General features: G+C 44.1%; 1 protein-coding gene across 2 annotated transcripts in view; it reads right to left on the bottom strand.

Moving 5' to 3' along the window:
- ENTPD7 (ectonucleoside triphosphate diphosphohydrolase 7) overlaps positions 1-23,952 on the bottom strand; it is a 56,210-nt gene extending 32,258 nt beyond the window's left edge. Inside the window, exons 1-3 of one of the 2 annotated variants that reach the window (XM_037495739.2) lie at positions 23,914-23,952; positions 8,381-8,483; positions 7,055-7,237 (exon numbers count right to left, since the gene is read on the bottom strand). In XM_037495739.2, coding sequence (XP_037351636.1) covers positions 7,055-7,237; positions 8,381-8,388 — 191 coding nt within the window. In that variant the 5' untranslated portion in view covers positions 8,389-8,483; positions 23,914-23,952. Of the gene's footprint in view, positions 1-7,054; positions 7,238-8,380; positions 8,484-8,735; positions 8,874-23,913 lie in introns of those variants that run through there. The other variant, XM_037495737.2, reaches the window with a different exon arrangement.
- Between the last annotated feature and the right edge of the window lie 753 nt (positions 23,953-24,705).

A 24,705-nucleotide genomic window follows, 5' to 3' on the forward strand; every position in this document is an offset into this window, starting at 1 on the left:
TACCTGCAGCCAATGAGTACTTGAGATCTGATGAGTGCAAGTGAGGAACCACACTTTTTTAGTTTATTTAAATTTAAACAGCCATTTGCTGGTAGTGAAGACCCCACCCGGATACCACAATGTAGACCCTCAATAATGTTTGCTAATAAGCAAATGTAAGAGTGAATAAATGAATGCAAAATATATATTAAGTCTGAAGAAGTTGTTGGAGCACAGCTTATGATGTATGGCACGTGAAAGATAAACGCGGATTAAAACACACTTCTAGGGCCTCCCTGGTGGCGCAGTGGTTGAGCGCTGGGTTGCGAAGCTGCCCACAGCCTCTGCAGCGCCGGTTCGATCTCCGGCCACCGGGCGAGGGTCCCACATGGCGCGCAGACCTCTCCTGCCACCCACTGCTCCCCTCAGCAGAGTACTTCATCAGTCTACCTGTTCTGCTCTCCGCTCTGGCTCTGGTGAATTCTCTTACCCTCCCGTGCTTCTAACAGTATCCAGTGCTTGTACAAATAAATAAATAAATCTTTAAAAAAAAATAAAATAAAATAAAACACACTTCTAACAAAAATTATTCTTAAAATTAGCCTTTGCTGGTGTAGATGGGGGGAGAGGGCACAAAGGAAGCCTCTGTGCTTTCTGCTTCATTTAGTTGTGAACTTAAAACTGTTCTAAAAAATAAAGTCTATTAAAAAAACAGCTATGCGCTGGGCTGCGAAGCTGCCTGCAGCCTCTGCAGCGCTGGTTCAATCCCCGGCCTCCTGCAAGGGTCCCACATGGCACGCAGACCTCTCCTGCCGCGCCCGCTGCTCCCCTCAGCAGTGTACTTCGGTCCTTCTGCCTGTTCTGCTCCCCGCTCTGGCTCTGGTGAATTCTCTCTCACCCTCCCGCGCATATGACTATACCCAGTGCTTGTATAAATAAATAAATAAATCTTTAAAAAATAAAAAAATAAATGATTCCCGTTAGTATTAAAAAAAAAAAAACTCTGCATTCTATCATTATTGACACCCATTACTCTCTAAATTTACCTTTTCTAACCCTAGCTCTGATGTAAACCTCTGCATTCTCCTTCCAAATGGAGAATGTAGGTCATGCTCATAATACAGAACAACAAAAGTACATGGGCTTCTAAAGTCTGGATCATATCACTTCAGAAGTGATGTACTAAGTTCCACCAAAAGCTGAAAATAAATGAAAATTAAAAATTTTTCAACACAAAAGTAAATCACTTTTAAATGTCAACTACTTTCATATAAATTGTGAAGAGAGATGATCATTTCTAAACACAGCAATGTCTCATTTATTGAGACCATAGAGTGATTCAGAGTTCCTATGGGCACATTTTCCAATCAAGGTTTTCCAAACTTGCTTTTGCAAGGATACCTGTAAGTCACGGTGTTCCTGGCAAGACAGGGTACCCTTTGTGGAACACCACGAAATAGTGATATAATTTCAGCATGTGAATTAGGAACAATTTAATAGGGAAAAGTATGATTGCATTGTTCATATATAATATAAAAATCTCAAACACAAACATTTGCCTTAAATTTTCTTCATAAGCGGTTAAACGAAAGTGATAGGTATTTTCATCAATTCCTAAATATTTGTTTAATCATTTTATAATCAGTTAGTGTTCACAGGTGCTTGAGCAATAGCAGCTGGCACCAAAAAAAAAAAAAAAAATACTGTTAGGAAAATTTTACATGGTCATAATGCTGCCCATTATCTTCAGTATATATTTGCAGAGCAGAAAAGATAATCAGAGAACAGGAAAATCAAGATTATTTCAAATAGCAATAAGACTGACATCTGTGATGCACCATGTAGTTCCTAAATAGTTTTCTCTTTAATCCAAACAATAAGACTACACAGCAGATATTTTTATCTCCACTTTATACATAAAGAAAATGAGCTTCCAGAATCAACACCTGCCCAACATTGCCCAACTAGCAAACAATGAACAAATCAGCTCTAAAATCAACCCTCCCACACTACAGCACCTCCTCCCCAAATACATATGACTGACCCCAAGGTCATCGTTAACATGAATTAACAAGCTGTGTAATAAATTTTAACAAAATGGGCCTCCCTGGTAGCACAGCAAGTTGACTGCAGTGCTGTGAAGCTGTCCGCAGCCTCTGCAGCGCGGGTTCGATTCCTGGCCAGCCAGGGAGATACCCACAAGGTACGGCAGACCTCTCTTGTCTTGCCTGCTGCTCCTCTCAGCAGTGCTTTCGGTCGGTCTGCCCGTTCTGCTCCCTGCTCTGTCTCTGGTGAATCCTCTCACCCTCACATGCCTCTGGCCTGTACCTCAGCTCTTGTATAAATAAATAAAATCTTAAAAAAAAAAAAAACTCTTAAAAAATAAATTTTAACAGGGCCTCCCCGGTGGCGCATCGGTTGAGCGCTGGGTTGAGAAGCTGCCCGTGGCCTCTGAGGCGCCGGTTCGATCCCAGCTGCTCCCCGGCCACGGGAGGAGGGTCCCACATGGCATGCAAACCTCTCCTGCCGCCCGCTGCTCCCCTCAGCAGTGTACTTCGGTCCTTTGCCTGCTCTGCTCCCTGCTCTGGCTCTGGTGAATTCTCTCACCTTCCCACGCTTCTGACTGTACCCAGTGCATGTATAAACAAACAAACAAACTAAATAAATAAATAAAACATGCCTCTATTAAAAAAAAAAAAGACTTTAAAAAGACTTTAAAAAAAATAAATTTTAACAAAATGTGTATCACTGCTTGCCACTATAAAAATGGTCTGTAGAGGACCTCCCTCGTGGCGCAGGCAGTTGAGTGCCACACTGTGAGGCTGTCCACAGCCTATTCCGCGCAGGTTCAATCTTGGCCAGCCAGCGAGAATCCCACATAGCACAGCAGAGCTCTTCTGTCTCACCCGCTGCTCCCCTCAACAGTGTATTTCAGTCATTCTGCCTGTTCTGTTCTGTTCCCTGCTCTGTTTCAGGTGAATCTTCTCACCCTCCCATGCATCTGGCCTGTACCCTGGTTCTTGTATAAATAAATAAATCTTTTTAAAAAATGGTCTATAGAAACTGAGTTATTGTGTCTTCCTTGAATAAATTTCCTTTCTTCTGCCTCACTGTCCAGCTGCCAGATGTGGCTAATTGTCATCAGTGTGTCACATCCAAAGACCACCACACTCGATTCTCACCATTCTAATTTGCTGTTATCTGCTGTGTTCTGAGACAGGAGAGAGAACCAGAATAATTTAAAAATGTGTTAAATAAAAGCAAATGGGCTCGATGTGGAAGCCTCCTTTATTAGTAAAATACACGAGTTTTTAGTGATAAGAGTATATGAACTTGGTGATAGCAAAGTTGGTTACTCATGGGCCTCTTCTGATTAATTTCTGATTCTTAACTTTGTTCCTGATTTCTTGACTGTGTACAGTTCCTGATAATTCCTGATTCTGCACAGCTATATATAAAATATTATCTCATTGGGAAATAGTTTTTCCTTCATACCTGCCTCCCTAACTCTAGATGATGAAACCATGAGTTCCCAAGTTTTATTCATCTTTGTACTGCAGTGCCTAGCCCAGTGTCTGGCACACAACAAGCTCTCAACAAACATCTAAGCTTCTTAAATGACTCATGGAGGCTGCCATAAGTAAAGTAATGACGTATGGAAATATCTTGTTCTTTTCATTAAAGAACAAGAAGCTTTAGGTTGCATAGCTGCTGGCTGCTCAGCGAGAGCGTGATAGGGTGTGAAGACTTTGGTAAGGCCACCATAAGAGTGATCTGTGTGTTCCTTAATGCTGCAGCAAACTTGTTTTAATTCAACTTAACAAGTATTTACTGGATTTGACCACTTGGTGTATAATGGCAGACAAGAACTACTGGATCTCTCCCTCCTGCTGATCTCTCCAATGCACTTACATCTCAGAATTGTCATGGCTGCCACCCAAATTCAAGTTCAGGCTACCATAACCTTTCTATTCAAGTATTTCAATTTGTCTTCTTGCTTTCATTTTTATTCCTTTCCAACTCATTCTCCACAATGCTACCAAAGTAAGCTTTCTTTACAAATCATTTTAGGTCATTTCACTCTCCAAAGCCTTCTAAAGTCTTTCCAAAGCCCTTCATATAATGTTTAAACCCCCTAAAATGATTTAACAGGCCCATCCTGACCTAACTCTCATTCTATGTAGCTCATTTAGTAGCCTTCATTCTAGCCATATTAACCTATTCCATAACTAGACCATGCTATATTCCAGGGGGAAATTGTGCCCTAATCTATCAAGAAAACCCCAATAAACATTAAAGAAACTCAAATTATGGATTTATGGATTTCTCCAAAGCTTCTTAAGGCTAATTGTTGACAACTGTAGTCATCTACCTAAACAAAAGTTTCTCTTTGGGAAAAGGAGAAATACAAATGAATAATACTGTTAGAGGAGGGGTTGAAAACATAAACATTTTAAGTAAAGGTACCAAAGTCTTCAGGCCCTCATGTCTATTATCACCCAGCATATTGGGTGACAATGAATGAATGAATGACTAATGTGAATAGGAAGTGAGAAATTCTGGGGACAGAACAACCCAGAAATATTAGGGGAGGTAGGCTAATAATAAAAGATTCATAGAAAGGGTTGCTAGAGATTTCTGGAAAAGATTTACATTCTCATAAGAGAGCCATGGAAGGCCTGTTTCTCTCTGCAGGATATAAGTTGAGGATGTATGTAGCCCCGGTTGCTACTAGCTGCTAATTTGCAACCGTTAAGTAAGCTGACTCTATGGACAAATAGAGAATCCCATCCTGCCAATCAAAGTTAAACTTGTATTCTCTCTATCCCCTGAATTTCTAGTTATATGAGTCAATATATTTTCTTATTATTTAAGACAGTTGACTATTATTTGCAGCCCAAAGCATTCTAGCTGATAGATATCTGAGAAGCAATAAAGAGCAAATCGTTTTGAAGATGAGGCGCATGTTCTAATTGGTCTAATTATGGAATTCCATGTAGGTTAATCTGGCTAGAGTAAAACTATTAGGGAGTGAGTGATGAGCTGTGTAAGCTGGAGAGGCAGATCAGGCTAAGCCTGCTAAGCCATTTTAGGGAGTTTAGACATTATCCTAAGAGCACAGGGAAGACTTTGAAAGGCTTGGAAGACACTAATCTCAAAAAAACAGCAAAACAGGGGCCTCCCTGGTAGTGCAAGAGGGTAAGCATCAGCACTATGAAGCAATCCACAGCTACTGCAGATTGCGTTCAATCCCCAGTCAGGGAGGAGATATATAGATTTATATATCTATATAGATAGATACCTCTATATCTATCTATTTATCTATCTATATCGATACTCTTGACTCCAGGAGAACTGGAAGAAGACAGAATCAACAAATTACAGTACCAAAATCATGAACTACACCATGGCACATCATAATCAAATTGTTTAAAACCAAGGATAAAGAGCAAACCTTAAACGCTACTAGAGATAAAACACATATTATGTAGAAAACAAACATAAAAATGACAGCAGACTTCTCAGAAAGAATACAATCCTGCAGACCATAGAGCATCATATTTAAAGTAATGAAGGGGTGGGGGAGGGGAGAGGAACTGATCAACCTAGCATTTTATACCCAAGGAACAATTCTTTTAAAAGGAAAGCAAGATAACAATTTTTTTCAGTCAAACAAAAGTAGAAAGAATTCATCATGAGAGCAGACTCTCATTACTAGAAATGTTGAAGGAAATTTTTAGACAAAAGGAAAATGACACCAGATGGAAATATGAATCAACACAAAGGAGTAAAGAGGTCCTGAGATGAAGAATATACAAGTCTTTTTTTTATTTTTAAATTTTCTTTAAAAGACAACTGAATGGGCCTTCCTGGTGGCGCAAGGGGTTAAGTCTCAGCACTATGAAGCTATCAGCAGCCAATAGAGCATGAGTTCGATCCCCAGCCAGGGAGCTAACCCAATGGTGTAGCCGACCTCTCCTGTCTCGCCTGCTGCTCCCCTCAGCAGTGTATTTCAGTCAATCCGCCTGTTCTGCTCCCCACTCTGTCGCTGGTAAATCCTCTCACCTTCCCCCCACCACACACCTCTGGCCCACACCCCAGCTTTGTATGCATAAATAAAATATATCTTTAAAAAAAATAAAAGATAACTGAATGTTTAAAGCAAAAATAATAACAGTATGTTGTTGAGTTTATAACATATGTAAAAGTAAGCTGTGTGACAGTGGCACAAAGGCCAACAGGGAAGAAGTGAAAAATACTATAGTTAGGTTTTTATACTATGTGTGAAGAAGTATACTATCGCTTGAAGGTAGAATATGATCAGTTAAAGTCAAGTACTATAATCCCTGAAGCAAGCATTAAAAAACAAAAACAGAGTTATCTCTAACAAGCCAACAAAGGAGATAAAAGGGAATCATAAAAATGTATTCAATACAACAGAAGGGAGAAAACAAGGAAAAACAGAACAGATGTGAGAAACATAAAACAAACAGCAAGACAGCAGATTTAAACCTGACATAATCTATAAACATATTAATATAAATGGTTTGAACATCCCAATTAAAAGGCAGACGTTGTCAGATTAGATAAATAACAAGACTCAGTGCTGCTTACAAGAAGCCCACTGTAAGTATAAAGACACAAGCAGGCTAAAACTAAGAAGGTACAAAAACATTCATCCCACTAATTCTGAAAGCTGAAACAGCTATATTAATAACAGACGAGTAGATTTCAGAACAATGATATAAGAAAGGATAGAGTCATTCAATAATGATAAAAAGCTCAATTCATCAAGTGAGCATAAGAATACCAAACATTTATGCACCCAATAACTCAGCCCACCAAAACAAAAAAATAGAAAGATGCCTTTTATGGCTAAAAGACTGTATCAGCATTCTTGAAACAAAACCACTCATTGCTAAAATGGGGCTTTAGGTCCTCTTTCTGCAGTAAGTGGAATGCATTTCACCAATGCGAGTGCAGTATTCCCCTAAAGGGTCAAAGGTAGCAGTGTGTTAAAAAGCTTATCAAAATATTTATGACTTCAAGGCAAAGATGATCAGAGCTGACTCACCTTTCATATTGCCTGTCTCGTGGTGATGGAGCACCCCAATGTCGAAAGTCCATGATCAACATAAGCAAAAGGAGACAAAATACAAAGAAGAGTCCCAGGAAGGCTACCCGCTGCCGGGGAAATGGGCTCACGGTGGGCACAGTGAAATACCAGGAGGCTGGACAGAGGTAGGAAAAACTAATCCTGAAATGAGACAAAGATTGGCAAGTATCTATAACTGAGTGCTGAAAAACATCTTTCAAATTGGAGAAAAGTACTTCCTAAAAAAGACAAAAATTTATACCACCAGGTTTCAATGTCCTTTCAGCCTCATATTTTACAAAAGGAACTGTAAGGTTTATGGTGCTTCTAACTATATAAATCAGAAAAGCCTTATCTGCTCTGTTTTCCAAAGTCTGCACTTAGGGGTTTAATTCAGAGTTAATCTCTTATTAATGAGAAAATTAAATCTCGCTCGGCAACCTCATAACACTGGAGTATCAGAGCCACTATAATATTCTCACAAAGAATGCTGTCAAGTGCCTGGATAGCCAGAAAATGGGTTCCGTTGATTTATAAAAATTATTATTTATAAAAAATATTATTATTTATAAATATTTATATTAATATTTATAAAAATATTATTTATAAAAAATATTCAAGATAAAAATAATTAAATGGTTTAACAGGAAAGTAAAAAGTGTGAATCTTTTATCCTAATCCCACTATTTCCCCCTTAAAGGCAACAATGGCCACCCAGTTTCTAGGTGTTTTTCCAAGGATTCTCTGCATACTTGTATATTCATGTACATAAATATATACCACAGACTGTAATATATCTGTGTGCATCTCCAGTTCTTTGGTCTTCCACTATACATGCTGCTCTGCACCTGCCCCCACTTAACTCTATTTGACAACGGTCAAATACAGATCCACACTAATCTTTTCTGAAAGCATCAGAAAACTATGATGTCTGGATAAGTGTATCCCAGTGTGAAAATCACTTTCTATATCAATCCAGTGTGTTTTCAAAGTTGACTGCAAAAAAAAATAAAAATAAAAATCTTTGTTTGACCTCCTCAAGCCTCATTCAAATGGAAATCTGAAAGAACTAGCACTTTTCAGTGCCAAGTGAGAACTCACTCCATCACCCCTGGGCTAGGAGCTGTGGACTGTTGCAACCTTCCAAAACATGCAACGTCGATGTGTCGGTATTCATCCGACCAAGCGGCACAGTCCAAATGCAGCCCTGGGGTAAATCTCCCCTACCACGGCCTCCCGGGGTTCCTCACTCAGCCTGGCAGCTCCCGCTGAGGCCCTAGCTGAGGAGAAAGTGTGCCGCCTTACCTAGCCATGGGTTCCCTTAAGTGGTCTCAACGCCTGTCACCTCCTTTTCCTTTTGCCTTGAGAAGATGGTCTCCTTGTCCCAGGCATCTCCTAAATCTTCAGCCTGCAAAGAGTTGGTTGCGTTTCAGGCTCACCTCCAGCGCCCCCGGGACCAGCCCTGCCCGAGACGGTGGCGGCGCCCATCCGCGCCCCCGGCTCCCCTCCAGCTGCGTTCGCTCTCATCCCTGGGGCCCAGCGGACCCGCCCCGGGGTCCCCGAGGAAGGAGCAATCCCCGTCCGTCCGCCCCAGGCGGCGAAGGTGGCGGCCTCCCGCGGCCGCATCCCGTCCCCCGCCGCCCGGAGCCCCCGCGCTCACCGGATCGAGCGGCTCGCCGGCTCCCTCGGCACCTCTGCGCTCCGCCCCGCGCGGCTCCCCGCGCCTCTCGCCCAGCCGGAAGCAGGCCTGGCCGCCGGCGGCGCCACGTCCCCAAGGAAACCGCGGGGAGCCAATGACAGGGGCCCGCCGAGAGGGGCCCGCCCGCCGCGCCGGCTGCGCCCTCGGCAAACCAGCTCCGCGGGCCGCGCGTCCGTCCGCCACGGCGGCCAATCCCCAGGAGCGCTCGGCCTCCGCTGCCCGCCCCGGCACGGCGAGCGCGCCCAATCCGAGAGGGCATCGTGCGGGGGCCCCGCCGGGCGGGGAGGCGGCAGGTGAGCGGGGCGGGGGCGCCGGGCTCCCCTCGCTGCCTGCTCCGCCGCGGCTCCGGCACCCGGCGGGTGGGTCCGGGGTGTTCGCCACACTAGTGCACCCCTGGCCCCAACCTATTGGATATTTGTGTCTCCCAGCCCTGCCCACCAGAGTGGCAGGTGATTCTGCAACCCCAAGCCCTCCCTATAACCCCCCAAATGATGCCTCGGATTCCTTACCTTGTACCGAGGAGGGGAGGGGGCAGAGTAGGGACAAAATGGGGACAATGCCCTCTACAGCGAAGCTCTTATATTCATTCATTCATTCATTCATTCATTCATTCAAGTTTCACTGACTGTCTACTGCGCGCAGTCAAGCATTATGAGCGGCCTTGTCCCTGTCCTCCCGGACCTTACAGTAATAACATGCAAAGGTAATGTTTCCTTAATGCTGTCTTTCACGTCCTCGCTTACCCCGGCTCCCTCTCATTCCAGGAGGGAGCCGCTGGAACTGGATTAAAGACCAAGCTCTTTAAGGTTTATTTGTTTATTTATGGAAGAACCGGGGCACAGGTCAGATGCCCGGGAGGGTGAGAGGATTCACCAGAGACAGAGCAGGGAACAGAACAGGCAGACGGATCGAAATACACTGCTGAGGGGAGCAGCGGGGAGACAGGACAGGAGAGGTCTGCCGCGCCATGTGGGACCCTCGCCGGCCGGTCGGGATCAAACCAGCGCTGCAGAGGCTGCAGACAGCTTCACAGCACTGCGCTCAACCGCCTGAGCCACCAGGGGAGGCCCAAAGACCAAGCTCTTTAAAGGTGTCACATAGAAGGCCATCCATGACCCGCCTCTGCAGCCGCCTCTGCTGCGCCTCACCTCCCTTGCACTCCAGCCGTGTGCTTCAGAGGTTTTTGGCATCTTAGGCTTTGGTAATACTAGCTCGCCTCTATCCCACTGTACCTGCCTTGAATATCCTTCCCACTTACCCGGGCCAATTCCTACTCATCCCTAACCAGTCGGCTTACGGGGAACCCCCCCTAAGAGCCTGCCTTGCTCTTACTCCCCTTATGTATATATAGGCCGATTGTTTCACTTGCCACACTGAGTTGCAGTTATATTCAGTTGCCAGACTACCTTGAGAGCAGGGACTGTTTCCACATCCATGATTGATAGATGGATGCATGGTCCAGGATTAGAATTCTCACCTGCCACATCCATGCTGGGTGTTACCAGGTACAGAAAGTACAACTAATATATGATAAACAAGTGAAATGACTAGAAGGAAATGATAACTCAAGTGAGTAGAAAAAGAGGCTGTTTGTTCTATGTCTGCTGTAACAAGGCAGGCAGACACCATCACATATCAGACAGGTGAGGGAGAAAGCTTAAGAATGAAAAAAAAAAAAGAGGTTTCACGTGTGCTCGGATTTGAGATTTTAGACGGGAGAAGCTGGAGGAGGGCTAACTAGAAGCTGGACATCTTATGCAACTGGTTTGGGGGAGTGTATTTAACTCTTCTATGTGGTCCTGAGTTGGAAGGACAGAGACAAAAATAAGAAAGCTGGGCCCGGGCCTCCCCAGTGGCGCAGCGGTTGAGCGCTGGGTTGCGAAGCTGCCCGCAGCCTCTGCGGCGCCAGTTCGATCCCCGGCTGCTCCCTGGCCACCAGAGGAGGGTCCCACATGGCGCGCAGACCTCTCCTGCCGCCCGCTGCTCCCCTCAGCAGTGTACTTCGGTCCTTCTGCCTGCTCTGCTCCCCGCTCTGGCTCTGGTGAATTCTCTCACCCTCCCGCGCTTCTGACTGTACCCAGTGCTTGTATAAACAAAACAAACAAACAAATAAATAAATAAATAAAACATGCCTCTATAAAAAAAAAAAAAAAAAAAGAAAGCTGGGCCCTCCCCGGTGGGCTGAGCGCTGGGCTGCAAAGCTGCCCACAGCCTCTGCAGTGCCAGTTCAATCCCTGGCCACCAACGAGGGTCCCACATGGCATGGCAGACCCCTTCTGCCGTGCCCGCTGCTCCCCTCAGCAGTGTATTTCGTCAGTCTGCCTGTTCTGTTCCCCGCTCTGGCTCTGGTGAATTCTCTCACCCTCCCGCGCTTCTGACTGTACCCAGTGCTAGTGTTATAGGGCAGCCCTGATATAAAATGGGTTGCCTGGCTGTAGGTCCCCACCCACGCGCTTAAAGGAACTTAATACTCCACTGCAGGCACACACCAAAGGTTAATAAAAGGTTTATTTACAAGGGAAGGGGAAATGAGGAATGTACAACTCAGGGAGAAAATAGGTAAATAAAGTTTTAAATGCGTCCTACCGGATCCGCAGACCTGGAAACCCAAAGGCACTCTGAGAGCTAGCCTAGAGCAGTGAGCTGGCAGGAGAGTGTAAAGGGGCCCCCCTCACCCCCCACACCCCGCCCCCAAGGCCCACGTGTCTGTTATTATAGGAAACCTGGCTGCTTAACTCCACCCTCAGGTTCCAGCAACCTTGCCTTTGGTGGTGATGGGAATTTGTCTTTCCCAATGTCCTGATGGCTTGGTCTGGAGTGAGGGTGGAGTCCACAAAGCCTGTATGGAATTAGCTTAGGATATCCTTTTCCCCCTAACAATTGTATAAATAAATAAATCTTCAAAAAAAAAAATAAGAAAGCTGATAATCATTGATAAGTCCTGACAGTTCCTCTTTGCTGCAGATGTTGTAGGTCAAAATTCTAATTATATATTGCCTGCTCATTATCCAGTTTGTATATTCAGTTGTGATTATTCTTTCATTCTTTTTTATTATTATTTATTCTTTATTCCTTCCCAATTTCGTTGGACTTTTCAACTGCCTTTCTCCTTCAATTCTCATTTGTTTCTCTATCCCTTAATCCCCCTTCTGTATTAAATGCTTTATCCCAGCTTCCAACTATTCTACCCATTGGGTTAAGTTACCCACAAAATTATATTAATGTCAGGCATTTCTGTTATTCCAGAGCCTGAAACAAGGTAGCCATTGAGAAAAATAAAATGTTTGGAACAATATTTTTTTAGTTTTCAAAGTTGCTACCAACTGCACAGTTCTAAGACTGATATATTTCGAATTTCAGTGTTCCACTCAATGGGTGTTTCTGAGTGGAAAAAAGAATTCCTATTTATGATTTAAATAGCACCTAATTCATATGGTTTATGAACTATATTGACTTAGAACTTGAAGGTGCATTGAGACATCTTGTAATTTACATTTCATAACTATTATAAAATAGAAAAAAGCTTACATTTTAATCCCAACACCTTCTCATTACACTTGCTTTGTATGTCTGGTTTGGGCTTATTCAGTTAGTCCATATGCCCTCAGTGATTTGTAAAGTACAATTCTTTACTAATGCCTCAATGCTTATCTGATTAACAGCTCATAGGGTTGAGTCCTGACATTTCCAGTCAGGAGGCCAAAAAAAAAAAAAATAGTTGAGATCATTTCTCCATCTCATTTGGTGTAACTCAACATGTTGAAACAAATTACAGAAATCCATATTTCAAAACAGGTTTTTAACTGCTTTTTGAAGGCTTGTCTACAATTACATTTATAGTTTTTTCAAGAAGTCCTTGATCCTATCCAGCCTTGGGTAAAATCATCCAAACCATCAGTTCCCCTTTCTTATCAGTTCCCCTTCCTTCCAAACTTCATCCTGTCCCAACCTCTAAGGAGTTTAAGTAGTATTAGCATCACACTGACTTGACTCACCTCTGTTCATATCTTTGGGGCACCTCATTGTCCAAGAGCAAATTCACTGTCTCTCTACTCACTTTATTCCTCCAACACCCTTCCGTCGTCATATTCCAAACTTTGATGAAATAGCCTTTGATTCATCCAAGGAGAAATCTGCAAGTCATTCTAGGCTCTCTTCCTTCCACTTCCTTTCCCAGTTCCATCCAGGTAGTGACTATGTGTTCCCAATTCAAGCGCCAACAATTTCTCTGAGGAAGCCCTCTAATTGGTGGCCCCTCCTTGAGACCCACCCCCTCCTAAGTACACCTCCATTCTGATATAGTGAAATATAATCATGCTACTTCTTATCTCTCAGTGTGCTATAGTCCAAATTCCTTAGCATGATGTGGCAGATTCTGCTGACTGCCTACTCAAAAACTGAACACCCTCTCGTCCACCTTGTTAATAATTTCAATTTTATTCCAGTAACCACACTCTTATGCAAGCCATGTGCTTAAACAGTGCTAGGCTCCAACCCCAAGCCAGGGAGTAAACTATAATTGGTCTAAGTCAATGAAGGCCATTCTCTCATTTGATCAAGAATGGAAATATGGTGAAATTCTAACTCCTAATAGTGAAGGGAAGTCAGCTACTGGGAGCAATGACAGGAGGAAGGAATATGTTCTGGGAAAGATTTTCTCCATCTTAAGAGATACAAGTCAATAAGTTTACATAATAAGAAGGAGAAGGACTCTTTTCTACCATTTTTGCATACAATGCCTGGGTATGCAAAAATCTTACAGCCATTGGAGACAAGCATGGGGGCAGCAGAACAGAAACAGAGCAAAAACCTGGGTCCTTGACAATATCTTTGAGCTAGTAATTAACCAGCATGGGAGCTACCCTACCATGGACTTACTGAGATACTATTATTTGAGATATTGAATCCACTGTTCTTAATTCTAAGTCAGTTGAATCAGGAGGTCCTGTTGCCTGCAATCTCCTAGTTTACACCTATTGCTTACATTGCCTGATACAATCTAGCCCCCAACATCTCCAAGCTCCCCAATAGGTATCTCATCCACACCTCTATTTTCAGTTTTCAGAATTGTCTTTTCTCACCTCTGAGCCTTTGTACTTGCTATTATTTCTCCATAAATGACTTACATTCACTTCTCTTGCTATTAACTCGTATTTACCCTTCAAATCTCAATTCAAATATCACCTCCTCCGAGAGCTCCTGGTCACCTTATGTGTGTCTTCTCTGACCTTGGAGCGCTTTGCTTATGTACACTTCTATTAGTATAAAAACTGCCAGCTGGGGCCTCCCTGGTGGCACAAGGGGTTAAGTACCACACTATGAAGCAATTTCCAGCCTCTGCAGCAAGAGTTCGAATCCTGGCCGGCCAGGGAGCAACCCACATGGCATAGCAGACCTCTCCTGACTCACCCGCTGCTCCCCTCAACAGTGTACTTCGGTCCATTTGCCTGTTCTGTTCCCCACTCTGTCTCTGGTGAATCCTCTCATTCCCTTCCACCCCCACATCTCTGGCCTGTACCCCAGCTCTTATATGCATAAATAAATCAATCTTAAAAAAACAAACAAAAAACTGTCAGCTGTTTGACTGGACCTGGTACCACCTGACTTGGTAGAAAGAAAAAATATCTTGATTTTGAATCTTATGGGTATTTTGGTCAGGGAAAGTAGAGTTCCCAGGGTTTAGTTTAAATGGTAGAGGTCTAGATGAGGAAAACCTAAGTTACTCTGCATAATAAAATACAGGAAATTTGAGCACTCTAGAGACTGGATTTGGGGAGCTCTGGTATTGTAACAGGGTGGTCCCCAGGAAAGGGGGAAGTTCCAGGTTCCCTGCCCCACCCAAGGGAGGGTGGAGCTGAGCAGGAAGAGGAGAAGAAGCAGAAGAGACTGAGGAAGGAAGCAGGATGGAGCCAGAAGGAGACCTGGAGGAGGCGCATGGAGCCTAGAGACACGTGAAGAAACTGCGCTTGTCTTTTGGTCGTGGACTGGGTGACACAGATGTGGGTGAGACCCGTGGGGAGGTGACAATGGCAGCTTTTATCTTGATGTTGATTTTGCTCTTTTCCTTCCGGGCTTGTCTGGTTGTTTGTGACCTTTTTCTGTGGGTCCCCACTGGAAGATGCTTTAGACTTGTGGCAGGCTTTGGGGCCTTGTTCTGGGCCGATCCCATATGGATGGACTTTTACCCACGAGGGGACGGGTAACTTTGGGTGCTTCATTTAGAAACTAGACTCTTTGCCTTACCTGTATTGTTTCCTAGTTTTATTAAAGTTCCTTCCCATTAAAGTCTCCTATGTTTTGTGTTGATGCGGCGGATGGCAGAACCCATTTAGAATAGGCAGGTTTGCGGGGTTTGGGCTGCCCCTCTCCCTGTCCTATAACAGTATGAAAAAAGCAGATGAAGGAAAAGAGAAGAGACCCATGCAAGATGGTACTAGAGAGGACTGAGGAGGAAAGCCCTGAATTGTTTGCTCACAGTTGCATAATGTATTATCCCCAAACTAGATGGCTTAAAGCAGTAACAAACATTTTGTGTTTCTCCCATTTTCTGTGGGTCTGGATTTTGGGAGCAGTTTGGCTGCTGTCTCTCTGAGATTGTAATCAGTATGTTAGCTGGGGTTATAGTATCTCAAGTCTGCATAGAGACAAGGATATACTTGTAAGATGACAGGCTATCATGGCTGGCAAGTTGATGCGAGCTGTTGTTGGGGCATCTTGGTCCCTTTCACATGGGACTCTCCCAGAACTGCTTGAGTGTCTTTGTGAGATGAAAGATGGAGAAGCACTGAAGGAGAGATGGAAAGAGGAAGAAGGAAGCTCTTTTTTTATGACCTAGACTTGGAAGTCATATATCTTCACTTCTGTCACATGTTATTTGTTAAAAGTATCTCAGCTCATGTTCAGGGGAGGGGAATTTGGATCCTGAATATCAAAGAGCAAAAGGGAGAAATACCAAATAACTTACAGACACATTTTAAATTCACTACCACAGTGCCCAAGTCAGGAAACTCTCAGGTAGTGATGTTTACATCTAGTGTTCAAATTTGAGCTATGCTATTCTAGTCCTCTCCCTGACTCCCAACTTTCAGTAAAAGCCTCATAACGCTACGCCCATGTGTTGGAGCACTTTGAGGAACAAAAGCAGAGACAGTGCAAACAGATGACAGCAACTGATGGAAGTGAATTAACAAGTAGGATGATTGAAAATTTGACAAACACAGGAGATCATGGTCCAAGTCATTCAGAGAAGTGCCGGGGGTGTCAGGGCACGGCAGGTAGTTGCAGTGCCCAGAGAACTTGGGTCAGAACCCTGGGGAGAAGGACACTGATCCCCCCTTCTATTGGCAGACATTCTAATTGTGTTTGGATGTGACCCATGTGCATTTGAGGATTCTGACTGAAGTAAGGATATTACTGCTGTTATAGGACAGCCCCGATATTGAACGGGTTGCCTGGCTGTGGGTCCTCACTTGCGCGCTTAAAAGGGACTTATTAATACTTCACTACAGGCACACACAAAAGGTTAATAAAAGGTTTATTTACAAGGAAAAGGGAATTAAGGAAATGTACAACTCAGGGAGAAAATAGGGAAATAAAGTCTTTAATGCGTCCTACCCGATCCGCCAACCTGGAAACCCAAAGTCACTCTCAGAGCTGGCCGGACGCTGTGAGCTGGCGGAGAGCCAAAATGGGGGGCTCTCCAAGCCCACGTGTCTGGCTTTATACCAACCTGGCTGCTTAACCCCACCCTCAGGTCCCAGCCACCTTTCCTTTGGTGGTGATGGGATTTGGAGTTTCCAGTGTCTTTGGCTTTGGCCTGGGGTGGGGGTGGAGTCCACGAAGCCTGTATGGAAGTAGCTTTAGGACATCCTTTTCCCCCTAGCACTGTTAGGAGAAAAGAAGGCTTATTTGTGAGATAGTCCAAATTCAGTGCTATAGTTTAACAACCAGTTGATTGTGTAAACCAGCAAAGGACAGTTAACCAGTCACAGTTATCTTGGTTTCTTTTTTTTTTTTTTATAGAGGCATGCTTTATTTAGTTTATACATGCACTGGGTACAGTCAGAAGCGCGGGAGGGTGAGAGAATTCACCAGAGCCAGAGCGGGAGCAGAGCAGGTGAAGTACACTGCTGTCTGCACGCCATGTGGGAGAGCAGCCAGGATCGAACCGGCGCCACAGACAGCTTCGCAACCCAGCGCTCAACCACTGCGCCACCGGGGAGGCCTATCTTGGTTTCTTGCTCGGCAGTTAGGTAACATGATGCTATCAATTTTTTGACGGGTGGAGAGGTCATAAGGGGAAAATAGGTTATGATAATTATAAAAGAGTCATCAACATTTGTTGAGTTCTAACTATATGGCTGAAAATATACTGAGAATATAACTTTCTTGATTGAATCCTCAAATAATCGTATGAAGTGTGTGTTATTGTTATTAATATTTCACAGATGAGGTCAAGCATGAAACCTCAGCAATCCTCTGCTGTCATCCTCATTCTCCTTTTCTGATGGTGAGCTGTGACCAATGCAAGGTGAAATCAGGCAGAGAGAAGGCGCTCTCTAATTCTCCCCTTTTTTCATTTAAACAAGCTTGAATTTAGTGGCTTATCACCTTGACCTAGAGGCAGCAGACTGTGTCTAGTAAGTTTACACTATGGAGTCAGGCAGCCCAATGTCTGACACCTGGTTTCACTACTTCCTGGCCTGTGGCCTTAAGGAAGTTACATTTGTTAAAGTTCCCTTTCTTATCCATCAAGTAAGAATCATGCCCCAACTTTTAGTTTTGTTGCCCTCAGTCTTTCTCCATAGCAGCCGAAGTGACCTTCTCAGAATGCAAAATTGACCTGGTCTCCAACTCCAAGGAAAAGGCTCATGAGTAGATCCTGATGTTATTAAGATACAAATGTCACTCACGTGGTCTGGCCCCTATTCATTTCCAGGATTTATTTTCCCCTGACACGCAAATCCTGGCCATATCATCTCATTACGGGACTTTTGCAATATGATATTCTCTTTGTGCATAAAGTTCTGCCTCCCTTACCCCACCTGACTTAGCCTTAAATTAATTCATATCTTTAAGATCTTATTTCAAATGTCACTCAGCCTGTGTTATATAACTCCCTGGACTAAGTCAAATCCACTTAACATTTGCTTTAGTGCACCATGTACTTTCCTATCATAGCACACATCCCAGTTGTGATTTTACATTTTGAGTGTCTGGACAATGCTTATCTTCCCCAGCAGATCCTAAGCTCCACCAGAGATCGTGCTCAGTTTTGCTCATCATTGTGCACCAGTTCAGAGCCAGGCACATACTGTTTGAAAGAATACATAAAAAAAAAAAAAAAGAAAGAATACATGAATTGCTAGCACTGTTATTAAGCTGTTTAGACTATTATTTTAGCTTATGAAACAAATACCGCTTGGATGTTTGGACTAGTATGGCCACAACAAAGCAGTAGTTCTTAAAGTGTGGTTCATGGACCAACTACCTACAGCAAAGGGTATAGGAACTAGAACTCACCTGATGAGTCATTCACCTCCTAAGGGGAATTGTAGTAGCTCTCAGGTCCATATCCATGAGTATTTCAGTCATTATTTTTTCAAATAAATTTCATCACATATTTAGTGATTCAACTACTGTGCCAGTTTGAAGATATCATGGTGAGGTGGAAAAAAGTAAAATAGGTGTTCTCTGCCTGATTGGGGCTGACCAGCTCTATGGACATTAATGAAATAATTTTAAAAACATGCAGAATTATAACTGCTTAAGGAGAGGACCTAAGGAATATTTGGGGAAGGGGGTGGAGTTGATCAAGTCAGGGTGAGCAGGGAAATAACTATTGAATTGGGACATGAAAGTAATATCACTATAAAAAACTTTTTTTAAAGATTTACTTATTTAAGCATACAAGAGCTGGGGTACAGGCCAGAGTGGCGGGGGGGGGGGTGAGAGGATTCACCAGAGACAGAGTGGGGAACAGAACAGGCAGACTGACTGAAAATACACTGCTGAGGGGAGCAGCTGGCAAGACAGGAGAGGTCTGCCTCACCATGTGGGTTGCTCTGCAGCCGGCCGGGGATCGAACTCGTGCTGCAGAGGCTGCGGATTGCTTCATAGTGTGGTGCTTAACCCCTTGCACCACCAGGGAGGCCCTCACTATAAAATTTTGACCAATAACTAACAACATAAAAAGTAAGATTTTATTAGGCCACATCTCTTAAAAGATGAATGGGGTTTTCATAATATTTTAATTACATCATGGATATATCATGGAGGACTATTATATTTTGGTAGCATGAGATAGAGTTCATTATCAATTTTATAGCTTTTTTTTCTTACAATAGGTAGGTACCAAAGAACTTTTTTACACAAAAAAGTGAATGGAGCTTTGCCCAATCTTTAACATATTTTCCATCTCCTCACATTTTGTTAAAGGATTGGAAACTATCTTGTTTGCAAAAGGAAATGTTACTCATTTAAATAATCACATTATCGATCTGGAAATAACACCAAAAAGGCTAATCAAATGACATGTCAAGTGACTACTAATTGTTCTTACTTCCCTTTTTCTTAGAGACATTTGGCTTTGGAGCTAAAACCCCCATACAACTGGAACCTGTGTGTTGCATGATTTTTCTTAATTGTGAACAAATTGTAATTTCATTGTAAGATTTCTTTTCTTTTCTTTTTTTTTTTAAAGATTTATTTATTTTTATACAAGAACAGGGGCACAAGCCAGATGTGCAGGAGGGTGAGAGGATTCACCGGAGACAGGGCGGGGAACAGAACAGGCAGACTGACGAAATACTGCTGAGGGGTGCAGCGGGCGAGTCAGGAGAGGTCTGCCACGCCACGTGGGACCCTCACTGGCTGGCTGGCTGGGATCGAACAGGTGCTGCAGAAGCTGCGGACAGTTTCACAGCACGGAACTCAACCGTCTGTGCCACCGGAGAGGCCCCTCATTATAAGATTTCAACAGTAAGTTTAAAATTATACATTTGACAGTTAAAAGACAGATCAACATCTGAGGAGAAATTACTTCTAATGAAATAAAATGGCTCCCTAAAGTTCACGGCACTATAGCCTAGATTATATTTTGAGAACACTTACAAGGTGCATAAGTAGATATTTTTAAGGGTGTGGGTTTATGTACTCTGTGGAAATAAATACCTAAAAGAAGTTTAAGAATTATATGACTATCGGGGATTTCAAAAAGGTATAAAAATGACATTGAGGCATTATTTAAAAATTTATGACATTTCTGTTAAGATGGTAAAAATGATAGAAATGAATGAGTGGGAAAGTAAGTGGCAATAAGGAGATTTGTGCCTAAATATGAATGAAGATGAACTTACTATGGCAAATAATATTTTCCCTGTGTCAACTTCATTTGAATATGAAATGAACTGAAACTTCTTACAAGAACCAGCAATGTTAGAGTAATTTTTTCTGGATTTTTGCCTGTGAGCCAGAGGTGACATTTTGTTTCTTAGGTCAAAATTAATAATTTTCCTTTTCTTCTTTTAAGAAATAGGATCCTTCAGGAAAACTTTAAATTAAAAAAAGGATAACGTGTGATTGTAGTAAACACCTCCCACTACAATATGTGCAAAGGGAAACAGTTTATAGCTTAAAGGAGGAGGAAACTGAAGCTACAAAAAAAGATACTCTTCATTATATCCATATTAGATATTTTTTAAATAAAATAAATTTATTGAGCTATAATTCATCTACCACAAAATTCTCCCACTGCAAAGATTTTTAGTATATTCACAGGCTATATGCCCATTACCACGATATATTTTTAAAATCATTTTATCAACCAAAAAGAATGCTGTATCTACTGGCAGCCACTTCCTACCTCTTGCTCTTTTACTTTTGTCCAAAGTAGATTTTCTTCAGCCTGATGTGAGTAACCAAGGAATCGGATAATGACTGGTTTAGAGCTGCTGTTTGGAATCAGACAGGCACAGACACTTGAGAGGAATCCGATGAGATACTAGCTTAGCTCATCTGGGGGGTGCTAGCCAGTCTTTCATTTTTCAAATCGAGGTGAAGGTCACATAACATAAAAATGAACCATTTTAAAGTGAACTTCCCCCCCCCCACAAATGGTGTGGAAAACAAAGAAGGAAAATCCCATTCCCTACAACTGAAGCCAAAGCAAAATATTTGAAGGCCAAGAAAGCAGGGCTGAAAGTCATTCACAGCGACAAAAACAAAAAACAAAAAGATCTGCAGTTCACCCACCTTCCAAGACCCAGAACACTGCAGTTCAGAGGGCAGCCCAGATAGCCTCAGGAGAGCACCCCCAGGAGAAACAAGCCTGACCAATGTGCATCAAGTGCCCCCTGCCACAGAGTCAGCCATGAAGAAGGTGAAGACACAACACACTATGGTCATCACAGATCAAGCAGGCTGTGAAGAAGCCCTATAACACTGACGAGGTCAAGGTCAACACCCTGATCAGCCCTGACAGAGAAAAAGGTGAATATTCAACTGGCTCTTGACTAGGAATGCTTTGGGTGTTGTCAACACAACTGTGACCCCTCCCCCAAACTAAATCTAGCTGACTTATTCTAAATATATTTTTTCCACAATGAAGGAAGAAATAATAATTTAGTGGAATTCAGTGCTCTCACAATGTTGTACAACTACCACCTCTCCATAGCACCCAGCCCTTTCATCACCCCAAAGGAAATACTATATCCATTGAGCAGTTGCTCTTACTCGTCTCCTGCTGTCCCTAGTAACCAATCTGTAATCTGTCTACACAGCTACCCATTCTGAGTATTTCCTGCATGTGGAATCATATGTGACTGTTAGCATGCTTTTTATTGTTGTTACTACCTTTTGCCTATTGAGAAAAGTGCTGCAATGAACAAGCATGTGCATGTATGCTGAGTACATCTTTTCAATTGTTCTGGATACACCTAGGAGTGGAATTGCTGGGTCATATGGTAATTTTTTGAGGAACTGCCAGTTTTCCATAGGGGCTGAATCATATATCCACCAGCAATGGATGAAGATTCCAATTTCTCCCTATCCTTGCCAGTACTTGTTATTTTCTGGTTTTAATTGTAGACATCCAAGTGAGTGTGAAGTGGTATAGCCATTCTTTTGACGAAGGAAAATGAAAATGTGTTTACTACAAACCTGAATATTCAACACAATAATTTGACATATTTCCCTTTTACTGGAAGACGGGATGTAAATATATGAAAAGTTAACATAACTTTCCCTGTAGTACTATAAGTAATACAAAATGAAAAACTGAGAACATGTTGAGACATGAGTGGGTGAAGAACATCACTCAGCATTTTGTTTCTGACCACAGAAAATGCACTGCATTTTAAGGCACATTATTACTCCCAAGTAGACATTTTTATAAATCTTGTATATGTTACTCTCTGCCTTTGTTCTCAGTGAACTATCCTTCAAAAACAATGTATTCTAGGTAATAATCAAAGAATGGGTCATAATACGTGATGTAGTTAAATTAAAAACCCAGTGATTTGCTGTGTCTATATAGAGTATACAGAGGGCTCATACAGATTATTTATTGTTTTGCCCAGAAATATAGGTAAATAAGAGAAAGAGGTGAAGCCTACACTTACACCTTGATTGAAGGGGCCTTGGTAATGTCACTGCTTGGGATGAATTAGAAATTGGGGTGGATATTCACTCTCCAAGCTCATCTTGTATCACTTTCCCCCTCACTCATCATGCACCAGCCACACTGGCCTTTCTATTCTTTCTTGCACTAACCTTATTCTCACCTTAGGTTTGCTGTACTTACTGTTTCTCCTGGGATGCTCTTCTCTGCCTCCATTTTGAGCTCCAGTCTGTCATTCAGAACTTAGCATAAGTGTCATCTCCTTTTCTGGTCGCACAAATGGAACCACCCAGTCACACTTTAATCACACTTCTCCTGTTTCTGTTACCATCATGAACCTTGACCTAATGTATATTCTTGCCCCTCCATTAACAAGTAGCTCCATGTAGGCATGCACTATTTATTCTGTATCTGCAGCTTCAAATACAGCACTAAAATTGATACTCAGTATTTGTTGAAAGTCCACAAGGAAATTTCAGTTAAAATCTATGTAATAAGGGGACTATAAGTAGGACTCCAATGCAAAAAATAGATTTTTTTTTTTGGTGGGACCCTCGCCAGTGGCAGGGGATCAAACTGGCGCTGCAGAGGCTGCGGGCAGCCTCGCAACGCAGCGCTCAACCGCTGCGCCACCAGGGGAGGCCCGCATAAAATAGATTTGGAATGGCAAATTTCTCCAAGGTATTAACAATGAACAAGAGATTAAGCCATTAGGAATGGTCCCTCATTAGAGAAGTGCAGGAGACAGAAAAATCTAAAAGGATCCTGAAGCTAGGTATAAGTTTCAGTAAAAGGTGGGCTAATGGGAGGGGAAATGTGTTCTGTAAAAAGAAAACCTCATTGGATTTGGAAAGGCCATTTGTGGTCACTGATTAAAGTAGTCAAAATGAAGGAGAGAGAGGATGAAGCAGGTAAAGGTCATCAGTGGAGTAGTTTATCTGTAAAGGGAATTGGTACTTTAGCAGGATTTAGTGGGCTTCTTTTTTAGTGAGAACTATTCATTTCACAGGGGAAATGAACTAGAAGAGGTCTGAACATGCTGTACATCGGGGATTTCTTAACCTGATGTTCAAGGGCCACTAGAGTTCCATGAGTCACCTTCGGGAATTCTGCAAATTAGAGAATAAAAGGAAAACCTCTTATCTACAAAGAAAAGACATACAGATGGAAAAGCTCACAACTGCATCATCCCAGTAAAGCAGGTAGTAAAGACAGAACTGGAAGTAGCGGGGAGGCTTGTGCAAACACGCTCCAGTGGCGAGACCGAGAAATGCAGCAGATGGAGCCGGGAGAGCGGCTACCTTCTTCCCCCGAGCTTGCAGCCCTAGCTTAACTCCGGGGCACCGTCACGACCCAGGGTGGGGGGGTGCCCAGGCTGCAGACTGTTCTTCACCCAGGGAGCAGCCCTGTCGGGCCCCGCCCACCCCCAACCTAGGAGGGCGAGTGTCTTATCACAAGGGGGGCTGAGCGCCAGGCCGAGAGCCTTCACCCGCGCGTCCGCACTTCCCCACGGCTGCCTACCGTGCCTGGGCAGCCGCCTCCGGTGCGGCCTCTCCGCGCGCCGTCCTCTCTGAGCCATCCCGCCCCGACGGCGCGCCCGGCGCGGGCCCCGGGACGGCTGGCCCCGCAGAACTCATTCATTCGCCCACCCCGGGGTTCACGGGCGCCTCGGGCTGGGGGCAGCGGCCGGCGCCACCGGGGTCCCGCCCCGTGCGGCCCGCGGGTCCAGCAGCCAGACCCCCGCGCCAGGCTAGGGCGCCGCCGCCCGAGTCTCCGCGACTTCCCGGCCTGAGCCGCGAACCGCGCCGGGGGATGCCCCGCCGCGCCGCCTCAGCCTCCCGCCGCCCGAGATCCCGCGGGAACAGAGCCCGCGTCCCCGGCTCGCCTCGGGATTTGGGCCGGGCGCTCGAGCGCCGCTCCCAACGGCTACCCTCGGCGGTTTGACCTTGAGGGCCGGGTCCCCCCCGCCGCCCCGCCCCGCCCCGCGGCGCCCGCGGCGGCCCCGAATCCCGCGTGGGGTGCGAGCCCGGCCTCCACCACCTTCCGCGCGGCGCTCTCTTTCCGCAGCCAATAGCGCCCGGCGCCGTGCGCCCAATGGCCGCGGCCAAGCCCCGAGAGCGGCAGGTCCTATCCAAGCTCCGCCTAAAGTTTCTCCCGCCCCCAGGAAAGGCGGGAGGCGGGCCGATTGCACAGGTCGGCCTATCAGTGGCCAATAAACAAGAAGCTTCCAAGATCAAAGGGGAAGGGGTGGGGATTAGGCGGCAGCAGCGCCGCTGGCGGAGGAATGACAGGCCACGCCACGAATAGCGCATT

The sequence above is a fragment of the Talpa occidentalis genome, unplaced genomic scaffold, assembly GCF_014898055.3.
Source record: "Talpa occidentalis isolate TD23 unplaced genomic scaffold, MPIMG_talOcc4v2.1 talOcc4.8, whole genome shotgun sequence".
Taxonomy (NCBI): Eukaryota; Metazoa; Chordata; class Mammalia; order Eulipotyphla; family Talpidae; genus Talpa; species Talpa occidentalis.